This window comes from Moschus berezovskii, chromosome 9 (genome assembly GCF_049115385.1).
Source record: "Moschus berezovskii isolate FMDL1 chromosome 9, NW_MosBer_1.0, whole genome shotgun sequence".
In the NCBI taxonomy this organism is placed as follows: domain Eukaryota; kingdom Metazoa; phylum Chordata; class Mammalia; order Artiodactyla; family Moschidae; genus Moschus; species Moschus berezovskii.
The window spans coordinates 60,824,025-60,846,448 of NC_142468.1; the positions used below are offsets into that span (position 1 = coordinate 60,824,025).

The window sequence follows — 22,424 nt, forward strand, 5'->3', positions numbered from 1 at the left end:
ATCTGCTTGCTCAGAGGATAAGTGGTATTATTTTCCTAAACCAGAATGAGATTTATTATCAAAAGCCTCCAAGTAGCCTAGCTTGCAGAAGAGTTCTCCCTCCTCCTCCTCCCTTGCGTATGTGACCATTGCACACTCTCTGACTACCTTTTAACGGCTCCACAGTCATTTATTTATCAGTGGTGACTGTTGAGTCATAAAATTAAATTCGTCCTCCTAAGTTATAAACCAGTGCAGTGTACAGAACCTTGGGTTGTTTTTGCCAAGAAATATTGCACAAACTTGGATTATTTATCTAAGAACAAATCTTGGAATAAACTGTAGCTGTTTATGGGGAGTTGCATTTTCTTCTCTGGTGGAGTTTCCAGAATCCAGGAAAAGAAGCAGCACATTTATTCTCCTCTGCTGTGAGGATGAGTGAAGGATTGCTAATTGAACGTAGCTTTTACTTAGTGTTTTTCCTCCCTGCCAAAATCATGAAATACTACAGTGCTTTTGTACTACTAGCTCTAGACCACAGCGGAGCTGAAAGTTCATGATGATCTCACCAACACACAGCCTGGAATCCTAGAATTTTACAACTGAAAGCAATTTTAGATTTAGTCACCCCACATTTTATAGATAAAGAAAGAGGTCACTGCTGCCTGTTGCCGTCATCATGAAGGGAAACTAGATTGACTGTCTTATAGCTGAAGCTAGTACCCTGCCTTCCAGAAGCCAAGATGGCTGTAGGGCAGTGAAGACAAACTATCACCCTTATTGTTTAGTTGCCAAGTCATGTCTGACTCATGCAACCCCATGAACTGTAGCCCACCAGTCTCCTCTGTCTGTGGGATTTCCAGGCAAGAATATTGGAGTGGGTTGCCATTTCCTTCTCCAGGGATCAAACCTGGGTCTCCTGCTTGGCAGGAGGATTCTTTACCACCAAGGCACCTGGGAAGTCTAGAGGCCAGATGTGACCCAAAGGCCATGTGACCTACACAATGTTTAAAAATTGAACTATTTGCTATACTTTTTTAAAATCGGGAGATTTTTTCTGAAAATCAGAAGATTTGGCTCCATTTTTCTGGTAATGAGAAACGGCTCACCCCTTTGGACAGGGCATGCACTCAAATGTTCTGTTCACTGCTTAAAGGCTTCCAAGTAGCCTTTTAAATGTCTCAAGACCATCCGGCCACATTCATTTATATCACCTTCCTGGCCCCTCTGGCTGTTTCCCAACTTACACATTGGGAAATCAGCCATCCAAAGACCTGGGTGATGGGGAGGAAGAATGTCCTCAGGGTTCTAGATTCAGCTCCTGCATAGGGTGCAGGGTGTGTCCCAGTTGCCCATTGACTTTCATTCTTCTCAGGCCAACCCAGTGCACCCGTCCTCTTCTGAATCCACATTGATTTACTCACCACTTGCCCACACCCCCATGTCTAATAACTGACAGGACTCGCTTACTCCACCACTTGGAATGGATCAGATGATGGCTGTTTAGGCAGTCAGGAAGCTGTCCATTGATTTGGCCAAGGTCACAAGGCCAACCAATGTGGAGCAAAATGTTAAAATGTTAAAGGCAAATATGTTGGAATGTTCCAGTGTTAAATGTTCCAATGTTAAAGGCAAAATATGCTGGTTAACTTAAGTCATCACTGCTGGATTTTACTGTGACTTCTGGCTTGACAGTCCTGAAAGCCTAGTCTTCTAAGAAAGTGTTCTTTTGTTTGATAAAAATGAGACAGAGAATCTAAGGGAGCTTGGCAACCTCCGAATTTTGCCCAAAATATCTTTTCATCTGTTTCTTCGTATGATTCTCTATAGGAACTGTTGCTGCTTCCAAAGATTTCCACCCTTTAAAATGGTTTTGTTTTGGAATCCTTTCCAGAGGAAGTGGTAGAAAAACAAGAACACAGACAGATGTTTCCCATTGGATGTGAATTGGAAAAAAAGCATTCAAGATAAAAGAAATGCCGCAAGCACTTAGCTGAGGGATAGAATCAACAATTAGGAGATGACAGGAGTCCTAGCAATAGTCCAGACTTAGGAAATAAATATTGAAAATTTGAGGATTTGTTTGTTACAAAGAGGCTTTTGTTAGAAGGGACCCCAGTTGGAGGCACTAATGGTAAGTTTGTTGCTTGTTCAGTTCCTTGCTACTCAGCAAATTAGGCATCATCTTGTTAGAAATGTCTCTGATGCTGGGAAAGGTTGGGGGCGGGAGGAGAAGGGGACGACGGAGAATGAGATGGCTGGATGGCATCACCGACTCTGTGGACATGAGTTTGAGTGTACTCCGGGAGTTGGTGATGGACAGGGAGGCCTGGCGTGCTGTGATTCATGGGGTCGCGGAGAGTCGGACACGACTGAGCGACTGAACTGAACTGAACTGAACTGTTAGAAATGTAGATTTCCCAGGCCCCAGCCCCAGATTTTACTACATCAGCGTCTGCACTTTAACGTGATCCTCAGGTGATTTCTGCTTTGTACATTGGGGTCATGTCCTGTAGAAAAATTTCAGCCCCTCAAATAGGAAGCTGACTGTGAGAATGGAGGGCTTTGCTTTCCCTCCCTATTTTGTGGTATCTGTGATTCATGTTGCTTTATTCCCTTTTCCATTCCTCTGTGAGTTAGGGAACAAACCATCTCCCAGGCACGCCTCGAGAAGGGACTCCGTATGATGAGGACCACTTGATTACTGTCAGACGGGGCAAAGTAGTCAGGCAGAATTTCCTTCTCTTCACATCTCTCAGAACACTTCTATTGCACACACATGAAATTCTTCCCACCCAGTCCTCATTTCTGCTGTGCAAAAGCATTAAAAGAAATTAAAAACCCCAGACACCGCAGTGTGGTTCCAAGTAATGTTCTAAATTCCAAGGCATGGGTTTCAGACCCAAGCTCTTAAATCACTGCAATCTGTCCCAGACCCAAATATGCTAGTTTCCAAAATTTCATATAAGCAAAATATCATGTGGAGTCACCATAATATAATGGCTTAATGAATGTCTGTTTTCTGCTGTTACAACACTGGGAAGCTATATCTTTATATTTTTCAGTAATTCTTTAACTCACAAGATAATGCATAGTGACATTAAAGATAACCTGTTCTAAGAGTATGAGCAAAAGAGAAAACAGTTAATTTCTAAATTGCATAAAATTATGAAGATGTTGAAAATGAATTTTATTTAGTTTATGTGAGGGGGAGGGACATATTACTAGAAAGGAAAATATATTTAGTGAAGTGAGAATAAAGGGGCATGTCATATTTCTGGAGTCCTGGGATCAAGAGTGGTGCCGGTCAATATCTATTGGCTTTGTTGTTTAATCACTAAGTCATGTCCGACTCTTTGTGACTCTGTGGACTGTAGCCTGCCAGGCTTCCCTGTACATTGGATTTCCCAGGCAAGAATAACTGGAATGGGTTGCCATTTCCTTAGACCGAGGGATCGAACCAGCATCTCCTGCATTGGCAGGTGAATTGTTTACCACTGAGCCACTTGGGACTAGAAGTGCACTTTGAACTTTGTGGGGTTTTTTTGAGAGAAATAGTTAAGATATATGGTTACCCTTTTCTAGGTGCTTGAAGAAGTCTTCCATAATCTTGATCCTGATGGTATGATGAGTGTAGAAGATTTTTTCTATGGCTTGTTCAAAAATGGAAAACCTCTTACACCATCAGCATCTACCCCATATAGACAATTGAAAAGGCACATCTCCATGCAGGTAAGAAATAAATAGGAAGTGAATTCTTTGGGAGTAAAGTTAAAATTTATTTGAATAATTTCTAGTGAGTTAATCTGCTGTCTGAGGAAAAATACTGAGGAGAAAGAGAAGCAAAAGAAGAGCAGAAAAGAAAGACTAAACCACTGGGGAAGTTGGGTTTGAGAAATGACCATAAATTACATTAGGAAGACCACTAATTATACCCCTCCATGTTAGCTGTGGGCCAGAAGGAACCTGATGTTAAGTAGAGATGCATCTCGTCCGTATGCAGGATCTCTCTGCCAGGTCAGCTGTTGATCAGCTTTGCATTCTTGACTGATTTGGGAAAGGAAGATCAAAGTGGCCGCATGACTTTTTATCCTAGCAGTATAAATGAGAGAAGCATGCCTCTGCCCCTTGTGGTCAGGACTGACTGCTTTTGGTCTTGACCAATATCATGTTGCAATGCCTGAGCTTGCTCAAGTCTCTTTCTTTTTCTAGTCTTTTGATGAGAGTGGACGACGGACCACAACCCCATCTGCAATGATGAGTACCATTGGTTTTCGGGTCTTCTCCTGCCTGGATGATGGGATGGGCTATGCATCAGTGGAGAGAATACTTGACACCTGGCAGGAAGAAGGCATTGAGAACAGCCAGGAGATCCTGAAGGTGTGGGAACTGAAATGGGAGGCAGATGACAAATTGGGAAGGGTTGAAAAATTCTGTTTATGATTTGATTTGATTTCTCCTTAATGATTCTTCTGTTCACAAGATCTCAGACATAGGAGATAACTTTTCCTACCGCCTTTAACCAGGAGTGTTGCTGACTTCATGTTTTTAACCCCTAAATTATTGACAAGAAATTTCTTAACTGATCTCTGGTTGGTAAAGATTAGAGTTTTGCCATTGTATTTATTTACAATGCCAGACAGCATTTTTAAAAAACGTGTAAATAATCATGTTTTCCTTAGAGAGACCTTAGTTAAATATTGTTCCAAAGCAATTGTTAAAGAAATGTAAACATCCAGTTTTTGTAGATTATAAATTCAGTTCCCCGGGTCTGTATAACCTTCACATTTTCTGCTTTCTGAGGATAGAACTTGTAATTATTTTGAACTTGTTCTGATTTCTAGGCCTTGGATTTTAGCCTTGATGGAAATGTCAACTTGACAGAGTTGACACTGGCTCTTGAAAACGAACTTTTGGTCACCAAGAACAGCATTCATCAGGCAGCTCTGGCCAGTTTTAAGGCTGAGATTCGGCATTTGCTGTGAGTTGAGCCGAAAGCTTACCTGCTCTGTTCCCTTTCCTACTTGTTGAGCAAGTGCTTCAGATGCCTGTGGCATGTATTGTTCCGTTCTGAAGGCAGTGGTGGCTAATCGCCTATCATCTCACTTCTTTGAAAGTGAGGTGGAGCTTAGATCTGCAAGTAGGCTTTTGAAAAGGGCTGTGGAATGTCTTTGTGTTAGGGTTCTGGTTGTCTTGGTTTTGTTTTTGTCTTGGAGTAAGCCAGATGAGTTTTTTTGGGTCTATTTGTTGCCTAGTAACAGTCTCCCTTATAACTTTGTTTCTTTCTGGTTCTAGGGAGCGAGTTGATCAGATGCTCAGAGAAAAAGAGAAGCTACGGTCCGATCTGGACAAAGCTGAGAAGCTGAAGTCTCTAATGGCCTCAGAGGTGGACGATCACCATGCAGCCATAGAGCGGCGGAATGAGTACAACCTCAGGTGTGATGGGTGGGCCAGGGCCCTCCTTTCCTAGCACCCTGGCCCAGAACAGTGGGGTTTTGCCTGCTGCCCACCTGCTTGGCCACACCTGGCTGGGGTGACTTAGGTGTGGCCAAGCCTACAGCAAAGCAGGGGTCACTGGACACTTTCTCAAGGAACTTCCCATCTCTATGACTCTTTCTGTTTTTGGTGGCTCTACAGAGGGACCTCTGAGGGACTTGATGGCAGCCTGTCAGTCTTTCCTTCTCACAGGAAACTGGATGAAGAGTACAAGGAGCGAATAGCAGCCTTAAAGAATGAGTTTCGCAAGGAGAGAGAGCAGATCCTGCAGCAGGTGGGCAAGCAGCGTTTGGAACTTGAGCAAGAAATTGAAAAGGCAAAAACAGAAGAGAATTACATCCGGGACCGCCTCGCACTCTCTTTAAAGGTAATTATCCTCTTAGTTATGTGGTCTGTGTGCCTTCTGGGAATACCTCATGGAAAACCACAGCTCTGTAAGAGGACAGATCTGCACAGGACTCCTAAGTCTGGGTCAACACCTGGACATGGTAGAGCCCCCACTGGGACCCAGGTTTCAGGGGTGTTCAGGCTTCTGGTTTGCCAACAGCATATCTTGTTCTTACCTGCTGAAGTTGCAGTGAGTCCTCAGGGCTGTTTGATACCTGGTTGATGCTGTCCCCTTCCTCATCCTTAGCAGATGGCCTTTTTTTCCTGCCACGCCGATGCCATCCACTTTGTTTCTCTGCTCCCAAATCTACCTTTTCCCTTGCACATCCTTTTCTGTGCCTCAGTAGAGGAAGTGATCCTTCTCTTTATGGAGCTCTGACACCGGGTAATGTGGTACAGTGTCAGCTGGAGCTGAAGGTGGGCGGGACCCTCTCAGGTCTTGGGAGGGGTCTGGACTGTTGCAATCTGGATACCACTACTTACAGAAGACCTTGATCAGGTTACTCAAGACTGTTTCCTAATGTACAAGAGAGTCACCATCATAATACCTACCTCATAGCATTGATGTGGAGATTGAGTGAGTTGCTGCATATATAGTATCTGTAGTAATAAGAACCTATGGAATAGTTAGTTTTGTTGAGGTTATGAAAGGTTCCTGAAACTCCACAAATCAGAAATCGAGCCAGTTCCCCCTCCCTAACCATCAAACTGCTTCCTCTCCTGAATTTTCACCCTAATCTCCATCACCACCCTGTGCTGTAAGTCATAGAAGTCACCGTCCTTGGTCATCCTGGATTCTCAGTTTCTGAGTCCTGCCAATGCTCTGAAAGGCTTCTCGGATTTATCCCATTTCTCCATCTCCACAGCCTCTTAACAGGTTCGAAATTCATCACAATTTCTCAACTGACTTATGTGCATCCTTTCTTCCATCTATCCAACCTCCCTCTGCCTGGTCACCAGAGTTATCTTACTGCTGCTGCTGCTGCTAAGTCGCTTCAGTCGTGTTTGACTCTGTGCAACCCCGTAGACGGGGGAAAATCCATGAGATTTTCCAGGCAAGAGTACTGGAGTGGGGTGCCATCTTACTGAAGAACACTTTTAAATCATGCTATACCCTGTGTAAAAGTGCAGTGTGGCAGCACTGAAGGGCCCTGAAAAGGGGTTCATGCTCCTGCCTTCCTAATCTCAGGTCTTGCCAGCAACCCCCAAGCCCACGCCCGACCTCTGCTGCACCTGCTGTCAGTGATTTCAGTTTCTCAGTGGGCTTTTAGGCTCCTTCACCGCTTTCTCCAACACTGCAGGCCAAATTGCTTATTTGTTCCCGTTCAGTTCAGTTCAGTCGCTCAGTCGTGTCCGACTCTCCGCGACCCCATGAATCACAGCACGCCAGGCCTCCCTGTCCATCACCAACTCCCGGAGTTCACCCAAACTCATGTCCATAGAGTCGGTAATGCCATCCAGCCATCTCATTCTCGGTCATCCCCTTCTCTTCCCGTTACACTTACTTTTTTTCCTTGCCAGAAGATAGCATATTTTCTATCACATATTAGGTAATTGTATCCATATCTGTCTCCCCTGCCATGGCCTCAAGTGTGTGTTCCCTGTGGTCGGCAACAGAAGCTGACTTCTCAGTTTCCAAAGCACCAAGACAGGCCCAATTCACAGAGATTGCTCCTGGTTGTTTTAACATCTAAATTTAGACATACTTTGAAAGATTAGAATTCTTAAGTTATCACTTGCGGAGAAGGTAGTTTTCTTTTTTAAACACTTCAAGCACATGCTTTTTTACTCCATGTTAACTGTACAAGGGTGTGAATAAGAATATATTTAAAACATATTGGCTCTACTTAAATGTCCAGTGACAGAGGAATGGATAAAGAAGGTATGGTACATATATACAATGGACTATTACTCAGCCATTACAAAGAATGAAATAGTGCCATTTGCAGCAACGTGGATGGACCTAGAGAGTATCATGCTGAGTGAAGTAAATCAGAGAGAAGGGAAAATATCCTATGACATCCCATAATGTGGAATCTAAAAAGAAATGATATTAATACAAATGAACTTACAAAACAGAAACAGACTCACAGACTTTGAGAATGACCTTATGGGTGCTGGTAGGAAGGATGGGGGAGAAAGGATAGTTAGGGACTTTGGGATGGACATGTATACACTGCTGCTGCTGCTAAGTCACTTCAGTCGTGTCCGACTCTGTGTGACCCCATAGACGGAAGCCCACCCGGCTCCCCCGTCCCTGGGATTCTCCAGGCAAGAACACTAGAGTGGGTTGCCATTTCCTTCTCCAATGTGTTAAAGTGAAAAGTGAAGTCGCTCAATCCTATCTGACCCTTAGCAACCCCACAGACTGCAGCCTACCAGGCTCCTTCATCCATTGGATTTTCTAGGCAAGAGTACTGGAGTGGCTTGCCATTGCTGTATTTAAAATAGATAACCAACAAGGATCTACTGTATGGCACATGGAACTCTGCTCAGTGTTATGTGGCAGGCTGGATAAGAGGAGAGCTTGGTGGAGAATGGATGCACGTATATGTGTGACTGAATCCCTTTGCTGTTTACCTGAAACTACCACAGCATTGTTTGTTAATTGGCTATACCCTAATACAAAATAAAAAGTTTTCTAAAAAGAAATATATCATCTCTATATTTTGGCAAGATATGCTTTGAAAATATACAGAAAAAAACCACATTTTGTGGACTTAGGCTGACATGTTATTATAACTTAAACATAAATTATGAAAAAACTGTGTGTGTAGCTTTTATATCTTTAAACCAAAATCAAATTGTAAATTAAATGTAAACCATGTCTATATCATCATTAAATGAAAATTGTTGGAGCTATTCTCCTTTTTGTAGTTTTTCTGAGTTCTCTTTTGATGTCAAATAAACATGGTATTCTGCAACCAGTCTTTCATTTGACATCCTAATGAGAACACTTTTCATATCATTAAATTTTCAATTGCAAAGCTGTCAAATAGAAGTACAATGAAAGTCATATATGTAATTTCAAATTTTCAGACAGCCACATTAAAAGGTAAAAAGAAACAGGTGAATTTAATGTTAAATCATTTAATCTGTTATCTCTAAAACATTATCATTTCTACTTGTAATTAATATAGAAAACCTGTTATTGAGCTTTTTTTTTCATTTTTGTTCTAAATCCTCAAAATCTGGTGAGTATTTCATACTCACAGCTCCTCTACCTGGGACTGCTAGTGCCTGCTATTGGATAGCATGGTTCTGTAGGATCAAGAAAAAGAAGAGGCACACTTTGGGGTTATAAGATAAACGTTGGTTTTTAATATTTACTTTTTCTCCTCTAACGTACTGAAACTTTCTCAGTCTAGAGCTTTGATTTATGCATGATATAAAATGGTACAACAGCTTCCTTTTCAATCCACATAATTTCCTCAAATTTCTTCAGGAAAACAGTCGTCTAGAAAATGAGCTCCTGGAGAATGCAGAGAAGTTGGCAGAGTATGAGAGTCTAACAAACAAACTTCAGCGAAATTTGGAAAATGTTTTGGCGGAAAAGGTAAATCTGTTTAAATGTGATTTCCTGAAAGGTAACCCCGAAATGTAGTTTACTCAAAAGACCAGAAGCAGTGCCACTAAGAAAATGTCTATTATGGAATTATTTATGTGACTAAAGGAAGTTGTCAACTTTTGCAGGGATTTAATTCTAACGAGGAAAACTTTGCATGGCACTGAGAAAGGATCTCTGCTTGAGTTGAACACATCACTCTAGAATGTTCTTTCCATCATCCAGTGGATGGTGTTTCTGTTCAAAAGTCACATTCCTTTCATACTCAAGAGACTGAGTGTAACACCAGAAACTGGGGCCTTTGGTATTTTATAGGTCAAAGAAGGACACTTGGGAAAAATGACAACTTTGCACTTTCCATTTTCTAGTTTGGTGACCTTGATCCCAGCAGCGCTGAATTCTTCCTGCAAGAAGAAAGGCTGGCGCAGATGAGAAATGAGTATGAGCAGCAGTGCCGGGTGAGTGAAGAGAACTGAACTTAGTAAGTAGAGGAGCACCTGGATTCAGATCCTGCCTCACCATTTACCAGACAAGTGCCTGGTAAACCTAACCTGTGGGTATCACCATTCCTCATCTACAAGGTGACAAAAATAAATGAACCCACAAAATAGGGTTGTTGTGGAGAGTCAGGAAGTACACGTGAAGTGCTTGGAACAGAGCCTGAGACACAAAACACTTAACCTAAGTGCTTGCTATTAATGTTATTATTTAGTATCCTGACATATGAGAGAGTCGTGCAAACTGCAGTTGTCTGTTTTATCTGGGTCAGAAATTGCCAGTAATTAGAGGAAAATAAAGTTTTATTCTAAGAGAAGGAAACTGGTCGTGTTGATATGCTTATCCCAAAACCAGCCTTTTCTGAATGCAGGCCTACTCTGATATAATTTGCTTTTGTTTTGTGGGTTTTTTTCCTGAATACATTCCTTACTTTATTTACAAAATGCAAAGAGCAGAAACCATTCAAGTCTTTAAGTAGTAAATCATTACTACTAGAGGACACAAAAACATCCTAATAAATAAGAATCTTTGACTATTTTTAGAAAAGTTACTCTTCTAAGCTCAGGAATCTGGGATTTTTTTTTCTTAAACCACAAGCACTTGTGTATTTTAACATGGTGAGCATAACTGAGTTCAGCCTGCTTTAGATGAACGTAGTACTTGGGCAAAAATGAAGAAAACAATCACCTCATTATGAGGTTGTTCATAGTCTGCCTTCTCAGGAAATACACACGCAGATTTTGAGAAAAGAAATATTTGTCACTCTTACAAATACATTTTGGCTCTTGTCTTTAATCTCCTATGCTTTCAGTTATATAGATTATTTTTCTTCTATGCTTTCAATTATTTCATCAGTAAAATCTGTCAGGTCCACCTCCAAACATTCCCTAAATTCATCCACTTATTTATTTTTTAATAGCTTTTCATAACCATACAATTCACCAACTTAAGGTATACAATTCAGTCTCTTTTAGTATATTCACAGAATTGTACAACCATTAATTACCATAATAAATTTTAGAACATTTTCATCACCTGCAAAGAAACTCCCAGTCCATCTAGCTGTAATCTCTCCCATGACCTCCAGCCCTAGGCAACTAATAATCTATTTGCTGTCTGTTTGGTTTTGCCTATTTTTTACATTTCCTATAAGTGGGTTTATACAATATATCAACCTTTGTGACTGGCTTCCTTCATTAAGCATATTGTTTTTGAGCTCTATCCATGTAGCACCTATGTATCAGTACTTTGTTTATTTCTGTTGCTGCATGATATTCCATAACATAGCCATACCACATTTTATTTATCCATTCCTTAGTTCTAAGGGAGATCGATCCTGGGTGTTCATTGGAAGGACTGATGCTAAAGCTGAAACTGCAATACTTTGGCCACCTCATGCGACGAGTTGACTCACTGGAAAAGACTCTGATGCTGGGAAAGGTTGGGGGCGGGAGGAGAAGGGGACGACCGAGAATGAGATGGCTGGATGGCATCACCAACTCTGTGGACATGAGTTTGGGTGAACTCCGGGAGTTGGTGATGGATAGGGAGGCCTGGCGTGCTGTGATTCATGGGGTCGCGGAGAGTCGGACACGACTGAGCGACTGAACTGAACTGAACTGAGTTGATGGACATTGAGTTATCTCAAATATTGTGAATAATGGGCTGCTGTGAATAATTTGTGTGTGAGCTTTTGTGTGGACATATGCTTTCATTTCTCTTGGGTATGTACTGAGGAGTGGAATTGAATCATATGATCACCATATGCTTAACCTTTGAAGAACCGGCAGATTTTTTGCAAAATATTTGCACCATTTTACATTCCCACCAGTGAGAGAGTTCCAGTTTCTCTCCGTCCTTGCCAACAGTTGTTACTGTATGTCTTTTTTATTTAGCCATCCTAGTGGATATGAAGTGGAATCTCATTGTGGCTTTGATTTGTATTTTCCTGATGGCTAATAACATTGAGTATCTTTTCATGTGCTTGTCAATATATCTTCTTTGGAGATATGTCTCTTCAGATCCTTTGCTGAATATTTAAATGTGTTCTTTGTCTTTTTATTATTGAGTTGTAATAGTTCTTTATATATTCTGTATACAAGTCCTTTATCAGATATATACGGTGCAAAAGCTTTTTTTCCGTGTTGTGGGTTGTCTTTTTACTTTCTTGTTGATATCCTTTGAAGCACAAAAGTTTTTAATTTTGATGATATGCAGTGTATCTGTTTTTTCTTCCGTTGCTTGCTTTTGACATCACATCTAAGATTTATATTGGTTTTTAAATTCCAGCTATTACAAGACCAAGTAGACGAACTCCAGTCTGAACTGCAAGAATATCGTGCACAAGGCAAAGTATTCAGGCTTCCCTGGAAGAACTCACTGTCAGAAGATCTTGATATTAACAGTGGTTGCATGGAGCCTGACCAGGGTAAGCCGTTCAGACACCATCTTTTCAGAGTCTGTGCCTTTGACTTTTGATTTTAAAACCATGGTTGAATGTAAAATTGCAAAATGTTGGCAATCCTGCCTTCTCCACCCCCACCCCCCAAAGAAAGACTTTGGCAATGCTATTTTCTTGAGCTGTTTCACTTGTGGTATGTTTTTTTCATTTGTCCTTGAAGTCTTTATGAGAATATTTCCATCTGATTTTGATACACATCAACAAAGAAATGGAAAAATCAAACCACAAGGATAAAAAAGCTGGCTATGAGTCTGCGAATCCAGGCCTTGGGAGTGTTAGAATTCAGTCCCTGAGTTATTGCTGAATCCTCCCTTTCTAAAAGAGTGCCTAACTGGTATGACAATGTTTTGGAGAATGAGCCAACCAGAAACCCCAGAATTTGATTTCCTTATGCTGGTTGTGCTAAATGCCTGAAAAACAACAAATAAGATAAATGTTGGTGCCTGTGCCTTGGGGAGGATTTTGAGTGATACAGCTGGAAGGCAGAGCTGTTTGGTAACCCTCCTGTGTTCATTATCAGCTCTTTTCCTCCCTCCTTATATCCTGCCTCTTTCCTCCACTGTGTTGAATATGAATTTCATAAAGGGTTTATAATAAATTCTTCATTTTAAATAGTTTTCCCCACTGCTACTTGGAACAGGAGTACAGGTTCTCACAATGGTTGTTTATTCTTCTCCTTACCTATTTATTCTACAGTAAATAAGGGAGTGAGGAGGGAACAGGAAGAGGCTTGAATACTTTTCCTCTAAGTCTGTGCTCTGTAGCCTTACTGTGGTAAAAGGATGAAGCCCAACTGATATGATACATCTCAGAAGCTTTTCTGGGCTTTTCCGTAGATGACCAAGGGCTGGGAGTTCTAATCATGGGTACATGAGGCTGTGCCATCTTGGGATGGTTTACACCCCAGGTATCACTTCTCAGATGGGGAATGCCATGACAGATGTGGAGAAAGCCCAGAGATTGTCAATTCCAGATGTTAGACTTACACTGTTTCTTGCATCTGCCTGTGTCGCTCCACATGAAAAGTGTTTTTGAGTCCCCTGCCTTAGTAGTAGATGTAATCATTTCTTCTGTGTGCTAGCTCAGCCCTCAGCTTATGCTTCACATTTCAATGTCTGTCTCAGTCACCACTGTGGGCAGTTGCAGAGGTGAACTCCTATGGAATGAGTTGATAGTTTTCTACCGAATCTGCCTATATCCAGGTTCCTGATGCTGGGAAGGATTGGGGGAGGGAGGAGAAGGGGACGACAGAGAATGAGATGGCTGGATGCCATCACCAACTCGATGGATACGAGTTTGGGTGAACTCCAGGAGTTGGTGATGGACAGGGAGGCCTGGCGTGCTGTGGTTCATGGGGTCGCAAAGAGTCGGACACGACTGAGCAACTGAACTGAACTGAACTGAACCTATGCTCTATTCTTTTAAATAACTTTAGCTGATAATTTAAGATGAGGCCCCACCTGCACTGTAGGAAATTAGCATTGTAGGGCTCAGTCTTCTGTAATGTTGAGTGGTGGGTTAGATATCTTGATCCATGAAGTGAACACGTCAAAGCATAGCAGGTATGCTGGCCATTCATCCTCCTGCCACATTCCCTTCTGCTGATTTGTCACCCAGCATTTGTTGGATGGAAAGAAGGCTGGTTGGTTTGATCATACTGCCTCACTCTGCAGCATTTTCATTAGCAGGAGGTCACTTTTAAGAAACATTTTCCCCATCTGCTCCCACCTCCTGTCCTGTTGACTTCTATTAAGGTTTGATACTCTGCCTGTACATGAAAAATCCGTTGTCTTTGTTTTTTTCTCATTTCCCCTTATGCTTGAAAACAAGAGACCACCCTTGGATTCTGCTGCTTCCTAGTAGATATCATCTGTTGCAATTTAGGATTCCATAATTAATGCCAGTTGTGTGATTGAAAGAACCTGCAGCCGTGTCAACAGATCCCATGTGTTTTCAGGGCTTGGTTCTGAAGAATGCAATCCACTGAATATGAGCATCGAGGCAGAGCTGGTCATCGAACAGATGAAAGAACAACATCACAGGGACTTGTGTCGCCTAAGACTGGAGCTTGAAGATAAAGTAAGACCTTCTCAATCCTGTTGTCTGATTTGAGTTCTGACAAGCTTTTGCATGTACGACACTCTCCATTCTTTTTTCTCCCAGAACAGCACTTTCTGTACATTTCCTCATGCATCTGGGTGACTACCAGGAACTCACTTCCTCAGGATGCTTTCACAGGCCAAGGGGCCTTAGAGGGCTCTTCCTCGTAGGAGAGAGATTCTTAAAAATGGAATATCTTCAGTCCTAGCCAGCATGGAGCTTGAAGGTCATTACATTATTTCCAACTCATTAAAAAAAAAAAAAACTTAAAACAAAAAAGTCCTTTGATATAGCATTACCTCCTAAATTAGGTACAAGTTCTGAATCTTGGTTTTCAAAACCCTTTACCATGTTGCTTTAGGTTATATTTCCAGTCTTCTCTTTTATCATTCCTTTGAGTTACTTTATCTTTCACCAAACCAGGTAGTTTGCTGCTCTTCATCAAACTGTCCTCTTTTGCTCATGCTATTCCATGCTATGTTATTATCTCTTTCTACCTCTTGAGAGTCTACTTAACCCTCAGAGTTTACATCAAATGCTACCACTTATATTCCTGAATTCTCCCAACCAAACATGATTTTCACCTCCTTGGAGTCCCGAGGTTACATTGTAGGTATTTTTCCTATACATGTTTTTATATGTTTTATTCTGACTGGTAGTACACTTTCTTTATATTTGCATAACCATGTCTAGAGAGAGGGCTATGTCTTATCCAACTTGTGTCCCCATGAGACCTGCAGAGTACCTGACAGGTGTTAAATAAATACTTGAATATAATTATCTACATTAAGACTTTCAGTTTGCAGTTGGAAAAGATGCCTGTGAAGAAATACAGTGTCTATGTGAAGGTCTAGTTAGTTTTAACAGAGTTGTTTAGAAACTAATAAAATTCAACCAATTTACAAAGGAAATCAAACCATGCCTGCCTTAAAAATATCTTATTTAACGTGTTTTGAACTGTTACTTTAAAGCAAAAATAGGAAAACTGAGAAATGTCTTGTAACAAAAAAGTCTTTACTGCCTCATCACCTTTCCGTGGCCTTGAGTTGAATAACACTGTGGTGGTTTCACTTTCTGGCTTTAGGTGAACTATTATGAAAAGCAGCTAGATGAAACCAAAGTTGCCTTTGAAAAGGAGCAGGAGAACATGAAGCTCAAGTGTGAGAATGAAGTACACATCTTAGAAGAACAAATAAGTGACCTTAAAAATAAAATTGCAGAACTTCAGGGCCAGACAGAGGTACTCAAGGAGGCACAACACATGGCTATCTGCAGACATGAGGAGGAGAAAAAACAGCTGCAAATCAAATGGGATGAGGAAAAGACTCACGTGCAGGAGGAGCTGCGGCTGGAACACGAGATGGCACTCAGGGCTAGGCTGGCGCAGGTGGAGGAAGGCTTTAACAGAGAGAGGGAAAAACTCGTTCAAAATGGCGCCTGGACAGAGGAGAAGGTGAGGGGCTTGACTCAGAAACTAGAACAAGTTCACCAGGAGCAGCTGAAAAGCCTGGTGGAGAAACACATTCTTGAGAAAGAGGAATTGCAAAAAGAGCTCTTGGAAAAACACCAAAGGGAACTACATGAGGGAAGGTAAGAAAGTGGGGGAAGCAGAGGAGAGGACACCAGTCCTCAGGGGCACCACAGGTCCCAGTTAATAAAGGGACTTTGAAAAATCAGAAGGTGTAAGAGCCCACTTACTGACTAGAATTCTTTTTTAGTTTTTCAACTTGTTTTGTCCTTGTTTAGATATAAGCCTACCTTGGGATTATTGAAACTTTTTTTCAAGAGGAAGGTTGTTTTTTTTTTTTATCAGACATATAATTTTTAAGGTTCCAGATGAGGATAAGATGATCACAAATGTGATTTCTTCTTCGTTTAGTCCTGTTGTTTTCTGAGAAAGGCCTTTTATAAGTTATTAGATTCTGGGCAAAGTTACATTTCCTCCCAGGGTTATGAAACACTATTTTGTGCTTATTTTCCCCAGGTGAAACCTCAGATGTTTTTGAGGGCTTTGGTGCTTCATACTTTATCTCGGTGGTACTTCATTAAATAGAAAGCAAAACATATATGTATGGTTTATATAACTGCATACAGACAGACAGAGACTCACTCAGTCTTGTCCAGCTCTTTGTGACCCCACAGACTGTAGCCTGTCAGGCTCCTCTATCCATGGAATTCTCCAGGCAAGAACACTGGAGTGGGTTACCATTTCCTTCTCCCAGGGATCTTCCTAACCCAGGGATTGAACCTGGATTTCCTACATTGCAGTCAGATTCTTTACCATCTGAGGCACCAGGGTATACATAATTAAAATGAAAGAATTTTATATATTTCCCATTTAGGGTTTAGGGTAATATGTATTTGAACATTTAATGAGAAAGCACTGTAAGTTTTTGGCTAAAACTCCATAAATATCTGGGAATATGCCAGAGAATTTGGTTTCTAAATCTTTTTAAATGCAGAGAGAGGTAAGTGAGTCTTTTAAATTAATTATGGCTGCCATTGTTGGGGCTCAGAAATGAGATCCCTTCTGAGTATAGAAATAAGTGAAGACCATTTTTTAGAAAATATTTAAATTGTTTGCTTGGCTGCTTCTTCTATGCATGGGAAAATGTTTTTTTTTTGTTTGCTTCTGGAGTCGATGACAGTTTCAGTAATGCTGTATGTTGACCACATTTAGGGAAAAAATGGAAACTGAGTATAATAGAAGAACCTCTCAGATAGAAGCCCAGTTTCAGGCTGATTGTCAGAAAGTCACTGAGAGATATGAACACGCCCTGCAGAGTCTGGAGGTGCACTTCCGCCAACAGCTGAAGGAGCTCCTGGATCAACAGTGTGAGGAGAGGTCCCAGTGGGAGTTTGAGAAGGATGAGCTCACCCAGGAATGCGCGGAAGCCCAGGAGCAGCTTAAAGAGACTCTCCAGAGGGAGAAAGCGACCTCTTTGGTCCTCACCCAGGAGAGAGAGATGCTGGAGAAAACATACAAGGAGCATTTGAATAGTATGGTTGTTGAGAGAGAGCAGCTACTACAGGACCTGGAAGATCTGAGAAACGTGTCTGAAAGTCAGCAGAGTCTCCTGTCCAGCCAGATACTTGAGCTGAGGAGCAGTCACGAAAGAGAACTGAAGGACCGTGAGCAGGTCCTGTGCCAGGCAGGCACCTCAGAGCAGCTGGTCAGCCAGAGGCTCGAGCGGCTGCAAAGGGAACATGACCAGGAGAGGCAGGAAATGATGTCCAAGCTTCTGGTCCTGGAGAGTGTCCACAGAGCAACCTGTGAGAAAGCAGATCGAGAGAGGGCTGAGATGAGCACAGAAATCTCCAGGCTCCAGAATAAAATCAAGGAAATGGAGCAGGTAGTGTCTCCTCCCTCCAGGCTTCAGAATAGCTGTCAGGTGATAGGAGGGGAGGAGGCAGAAGAAAATGGTGCCATGTCCCTGCTTCAGCAAGGAGAACAGCTGTTGGAAGAGAATGGAGATGTTCTCTTAAGCCTGCAAAGAGCCCATGAACGAGCAGTGAAGGAAAATGTGAAAATGGCAACTGAAATTTCTAGGTTGCAGCAGAGGCTGCAAAAATTAGAACCAGAGTCAATAATGTCTTCTTGTTTAGATGAACCAGCTACTGGGCTCTTTGGAAATTCAGTGGAACAAACAGAGCCATTTTTACAGCCAAACCGAATCAAACAAGCAGAAGGTGGAACCACGCAGCGCATTCTCAGTGACCTACAAGGCGATGAGGTCCGTGACCTTGAAAGTACAGGGACGAGCTCTGGTCAGAGACAGGTCAGAGTGGAGGAGTCTGAAGCATCCATAGAGAGTTTTTCCGAGCTTGAAAACAGTGAGGAGACCAGAACTGAAACCTGGGACCTGAAGAGTCAGGTCGGCCAGCTTCGGGAACAGCTCATGATCTTACGTGCAGACTGCGATCGAGCATCTGAAAAGAAACAGGACCTACTGTTTGATGTTTCTGTGCTAAAAAAGAAACTGAAGATGCTTGAAAGAATTCCTGAGGCTTCCCCCAAGTATAAACTGTTATATGAAGATGCCAGTAGAGAAAACGAATGTCTTCAGGAAGAGCTGAGGATAATGGAGACGCGCTACGACGAAGCACTAGAAAGTAACAAAGAGCTCACTTCAGAAATGTTCAGATTACAGGATGAGCTAAAGAAGGTTGAAGAAATGACTGACACATTCCTTAGCCTGGAAAAGAGTTACAATGAGATCAAAAGAGAAAACGAGGAACTGCATGTGCTGGTGTTGAGACTTCAAGGCAAGATTGAGAAGCTACGAGAAAGAGCAGCACTGCAGTGTGACTGCTTCTCCTTATGGGAAGCCCATTTAGATAACCTGGAAGTCGGACTTGATGAAAAGGTCTTTGAACTCAACCAAACACTGGATGAGCGTGTACCGAATGTTATGAGTGCGCACCATATTATAGAAGAACATTTGTATCAAGAAACCCAGTACCTGGAACAGGAGAATACACAGCTCTTAGAGAAAGTAAAAGCACATGACATTGCCTGGCTACGTGGAACCCTCCAGACACATCCAGACAGGCCTGGAGCACAGAACCGAGTTATACTGGAGGAAAACACTGCTCTCCTCGGCCTTCAAGACAAGCATTTTCAGCACCAGGCCACCATCGCAGAGTTAGAACGGGAGAAAAAAAAGCTGCAGGAGCTGACTAGAAAGTTGAGGGAAAGAGTCACTGCTTTAGTCAAGCAAAAAGATGTACCTTCTCAAGGAGAAAAGGAGGAAGAGCTGAAGGCAATGATGCATGACCTGCAAATCACATGCAGTGAGATGCAGCAGAAAGTTGAGCTTCTGAGGTAATGTATGTACCTTCTACACTTCACGGAGTCTCACAGAGCACCTCACCAAATCTAACTTCTGCTGCTTGCTATGCCTAGAGAAACTAACCTGTTAATCTTCAAAAAGAGAGCAGTACTTTAGACTCCCTTCTGCTTCTGTGTTGTATTAACAAGTAGAATAACCCAGCCTAGGAGGCACTCCTTCCTCTATAGGAAATAAATGTTGTTCATTTGGGGGGTGAAATTCATAATGGAGGGTGTTTGCTGTTTAACCATGTGCATCATCATTGTATGTCATCTTTAACTCTTTTTTAGCACTTCATTTGGATGGACAGACTTTTTTCCTTTGGCTAAATGGTATTTTCCTCATTTTGATGAAACAAGTTATATGAGAATGAATGCCTTTTGTGTATTATTAACTCACTTGGTAGATAAGAACTTTCTTCTTATACTAATATGGGGAAAAAATGTTGTTTCATGGCTTATAGTTTTTCACTTACATCACTTAAAGTGCATGCTGATATTCTATAGATATTGGAAATTCATCTTAGAACATACAATTTTCTGAGGAGCTATCAGATTTTAATGTGCTGAAAGAACAAAGAGAGATATGATACTAATTTGAACCACTGCTCACTTGACTTTATAAAATATGATAGCAATAGTCTTCTAAAAAATGTGGTTCAAAAAAATTGTAGGACTTACATCATGTCTGAAATATCTTAATGATTTGGGGAAAAAAAGCAAAATAATTCTAGGTGTAGTCTTTCCTCTTTTTATTTTAGACCATTCTTAGTTCCAAAAATCATAATGAGATGAAAGAAATTAGAAGGGAACCATTAGTGTACATGTTTTGATATGTCCCTTTCATTTATGTAGTGAATTTTCTTTCTCTAGGTACCTTGGGGTTTAAAACTAGAGCTCATACAGCTTTAGTGATTTGGCTTTTGTCTTTGAGGAGCAGGCAGGACTTGAGACTGAAATACAAAGAGTTATTTGCTCAAAGCATCATGAGAAAGTCAGCAAGTAGGATGGGTACTGAGTCTCTTTTCTGTCTCAATGCTTAAGTGTTTTAGTCACACTTCCCTAATGTCTTTTAGTAAAATCCTTATTTCCCCAAAGAAATAAGTCAGTCTGTCATAGCTTGATTTCCAAGTACCAAGAGACTACTAATTTAGGCTTTTCTTTTTAACTGGTATGGAATATGGGTTTAATTGGAAGTTACTAGAAAGTGTTTTCCAAAGATGCCAGATGATGGCCTTTTTATAACTATTTTTTAAAAATCTCTGTGCTGCAGATATGAATCTGAGAAGCTTCAAGAGGAAAATTCTATTTTGAGAAATGAAATTACTACTTTAAATGAAGAAGACAGCATTTCTAACCTGAAATTAGGGAAATTAAGTGGATCTCAGGAAGAAATGTGGTAAGATATATACTTAAATATTCTAAAAGGCATTTTTGCAAGGACTAAAACTGTTGTACTTCAGTGTTTAAAGCCTAACTCTTAAGTTATATTTTCATTGTCCCTTTAGGCAAAAAATAGAAACTGTAAAACAGGAAAAAGCTGCAGTTCAGAAGATGGTTGAAAATTTAAAGAAACAGGTAAGAAGTATTTCTCAATGTTTCCTGATTCTAAAATTTTCTTTTTTTAAATTTGAAATTTATAGCACATGCCACTGGAAACGTAGCCAATAATGGTAAGGTTGTAATTCTGAGTTTCAAAATGGAAACTTCAGTTCAGTGCAGTCGCTCAGTCATGTCCGACTCTCCGCAACCCCATGAATCACAGCACGCCAGGCCTCCCTGTCCATCACCAACTCCCGGAGTTCACTCAAATTCATGTCCACAGAGTCAGTGATGCCATCCAGCCATCTCATTCTCTGTCATCCCCTTCTCCTCCTGCCCCCAACCTTTCCCAGCATCAGAGTCTTTTCCAGTGAGTCAACTCGTCGCATGAGGTGGCCAAAGTATTGCAGTTTCAGCTTTAGCATCAGTCCTTCCAATGAACACCCAGGATTGATCTCCTTTAGAATGGACTGGTTGGATCTCCTTGCGGTACAAGGGACTCTCAAGAGTCTTCTCCAACACCACAGTTCAAAAGCATCAATTCTTCGGCGATCAGCTTTCTTCACAGTCCAACTCTCACATCCATACATGACCACGGGAAAAACCATAGCCTTGACTAGACGGACCTTTGTTGGCAAAGTAATATCTCTGCTTTTTAATATACTATCAAGGTTGGTCATAACTTTCCTTCCAAGGAGTAAGCGTCTTTTAATTTCATGGCTGCAATCAGCATCTGCAGTGATTTTGGAGCCCAAAAAAATAAAGTCTGACACTGTTTCCACTGTTTTTCCATCTATTTCCCATTAAGTGATGGGACCAGATGCCATGATCTTTGTTTTCTGAATGTTGAGCTTCAAGCCAACCTTTTCACTCTCCTCTTTTACTTTCATCAAGAGGTTTTTGAGTTCCTCTTCACTTTCTGCCATAAGGGTAGTGTCATCTGCATATCTGAGGTTATTGATATTTCTCCCAGCAATCTTGATTCCAGCTTGTGCTTCTTCCAGCCCAGCGTTCCTCATGATGTACTCTGCATATCAGTTAAATAAGCAAGGTGAGAATATACAGCCTTGACGTACTCCTTTTCCTATTTGGAACCAGTCTGTTGTTCCATGTCCAGTTCTAACTGTTGCTTCCTGACCTGCATACAGGTTTCTCAAGAGGCAGGTCAGGTGGTCTGGTATTCCCATCTCTTTCAGAATGTTCCACAGTTTATTGTGATCCACACAGTCAAAGGCTTTGGCATAGTCAGTGAAGCAGAAATAGATATTTCTATGGAACTCTCTTGCTTTCTCCATGATCCAGCGGATGTTGACAATTTGATCTCTGGTGCCTCTGCCTTTTCTAAAACCTGCTTGAACATCTGGGTCATAGGAAACTAGTCGATCTGATCACATGGACCACAGCCGAATGTGGTCCACTGGAGAAGGGAATGGCAAACCACTTCAGTATACTTGCCTTGAGAACCCCATGAACAGTATCAAAATGGAAACTTACCTCATGCTAATTCTAAATTAGTTTCTATTTTTTGAAAATATATTTATTATTTTCAAAATGTATATACATTA

At 41.4% G+C, this 22,424-nt stretch overlaps 1 protein-coding gene across 10 annotated transcripts in view; it reads left to right on the forward strand.

The window, feature by feature from the left end:
• NIN (ninein) overlaps positions 1–22,424 on the forward strand; it is a 144,027-nt gene that overhangs the window by 89,148 nt on the left and 32,455 nt on the right. For 9 of the 10 annotated variants that reach the window (XM_055435410.2, XM_055435409.2, XM_088839716.1 and 6 more), the window contains 13 exons: positions 3,565–3,711; positions 4,192–4,359; positions 4,824–4,960; positions 5,275–5,415; positions 5,668–5,842; positions 9,308–9,418; positions 9,796–9,885; positions 12,215–12,353; positions 14,344–14,465; positions 15,571–16,076; positions 17,167–19,311; positions 20,591–20,716; positions 20,826–20,895. In XM_055435410.2, the coding sequence (XP_055291385.1) occupies positions 3,565–3,711; positions 4,192–4,359; positions 4,824–4,960; positions 5,275–5,415; positions 5,668–5,842; positions 9,308–9,418; positions 9,796–9,885; positions 12,215–12,353; positions 14,344–14,465; positions 15,571–16,076; positions 17,167–19,311; positions 20,591–20,716; positions 20,826–20,895 (4,077 nt within the window). The remainder of the gene's footprint in view (positions 1–3,564; positions 3,712–4,191; positions 4,360–4,823; positions 4,961–5,274; positions 5,416–5,667; positions 5,843–9,307; positions 9,419–9,795; positions 9,886–12,214; positions 12,354–14,343; positions 14,466–15,570; positions 16,077–17,166; positions 19,312–20,590; positions 20,717–20,825; positions 20,896–22,424) is intronic. The other variant, XM_088839718.1, reaches the window with a different exon arrangement.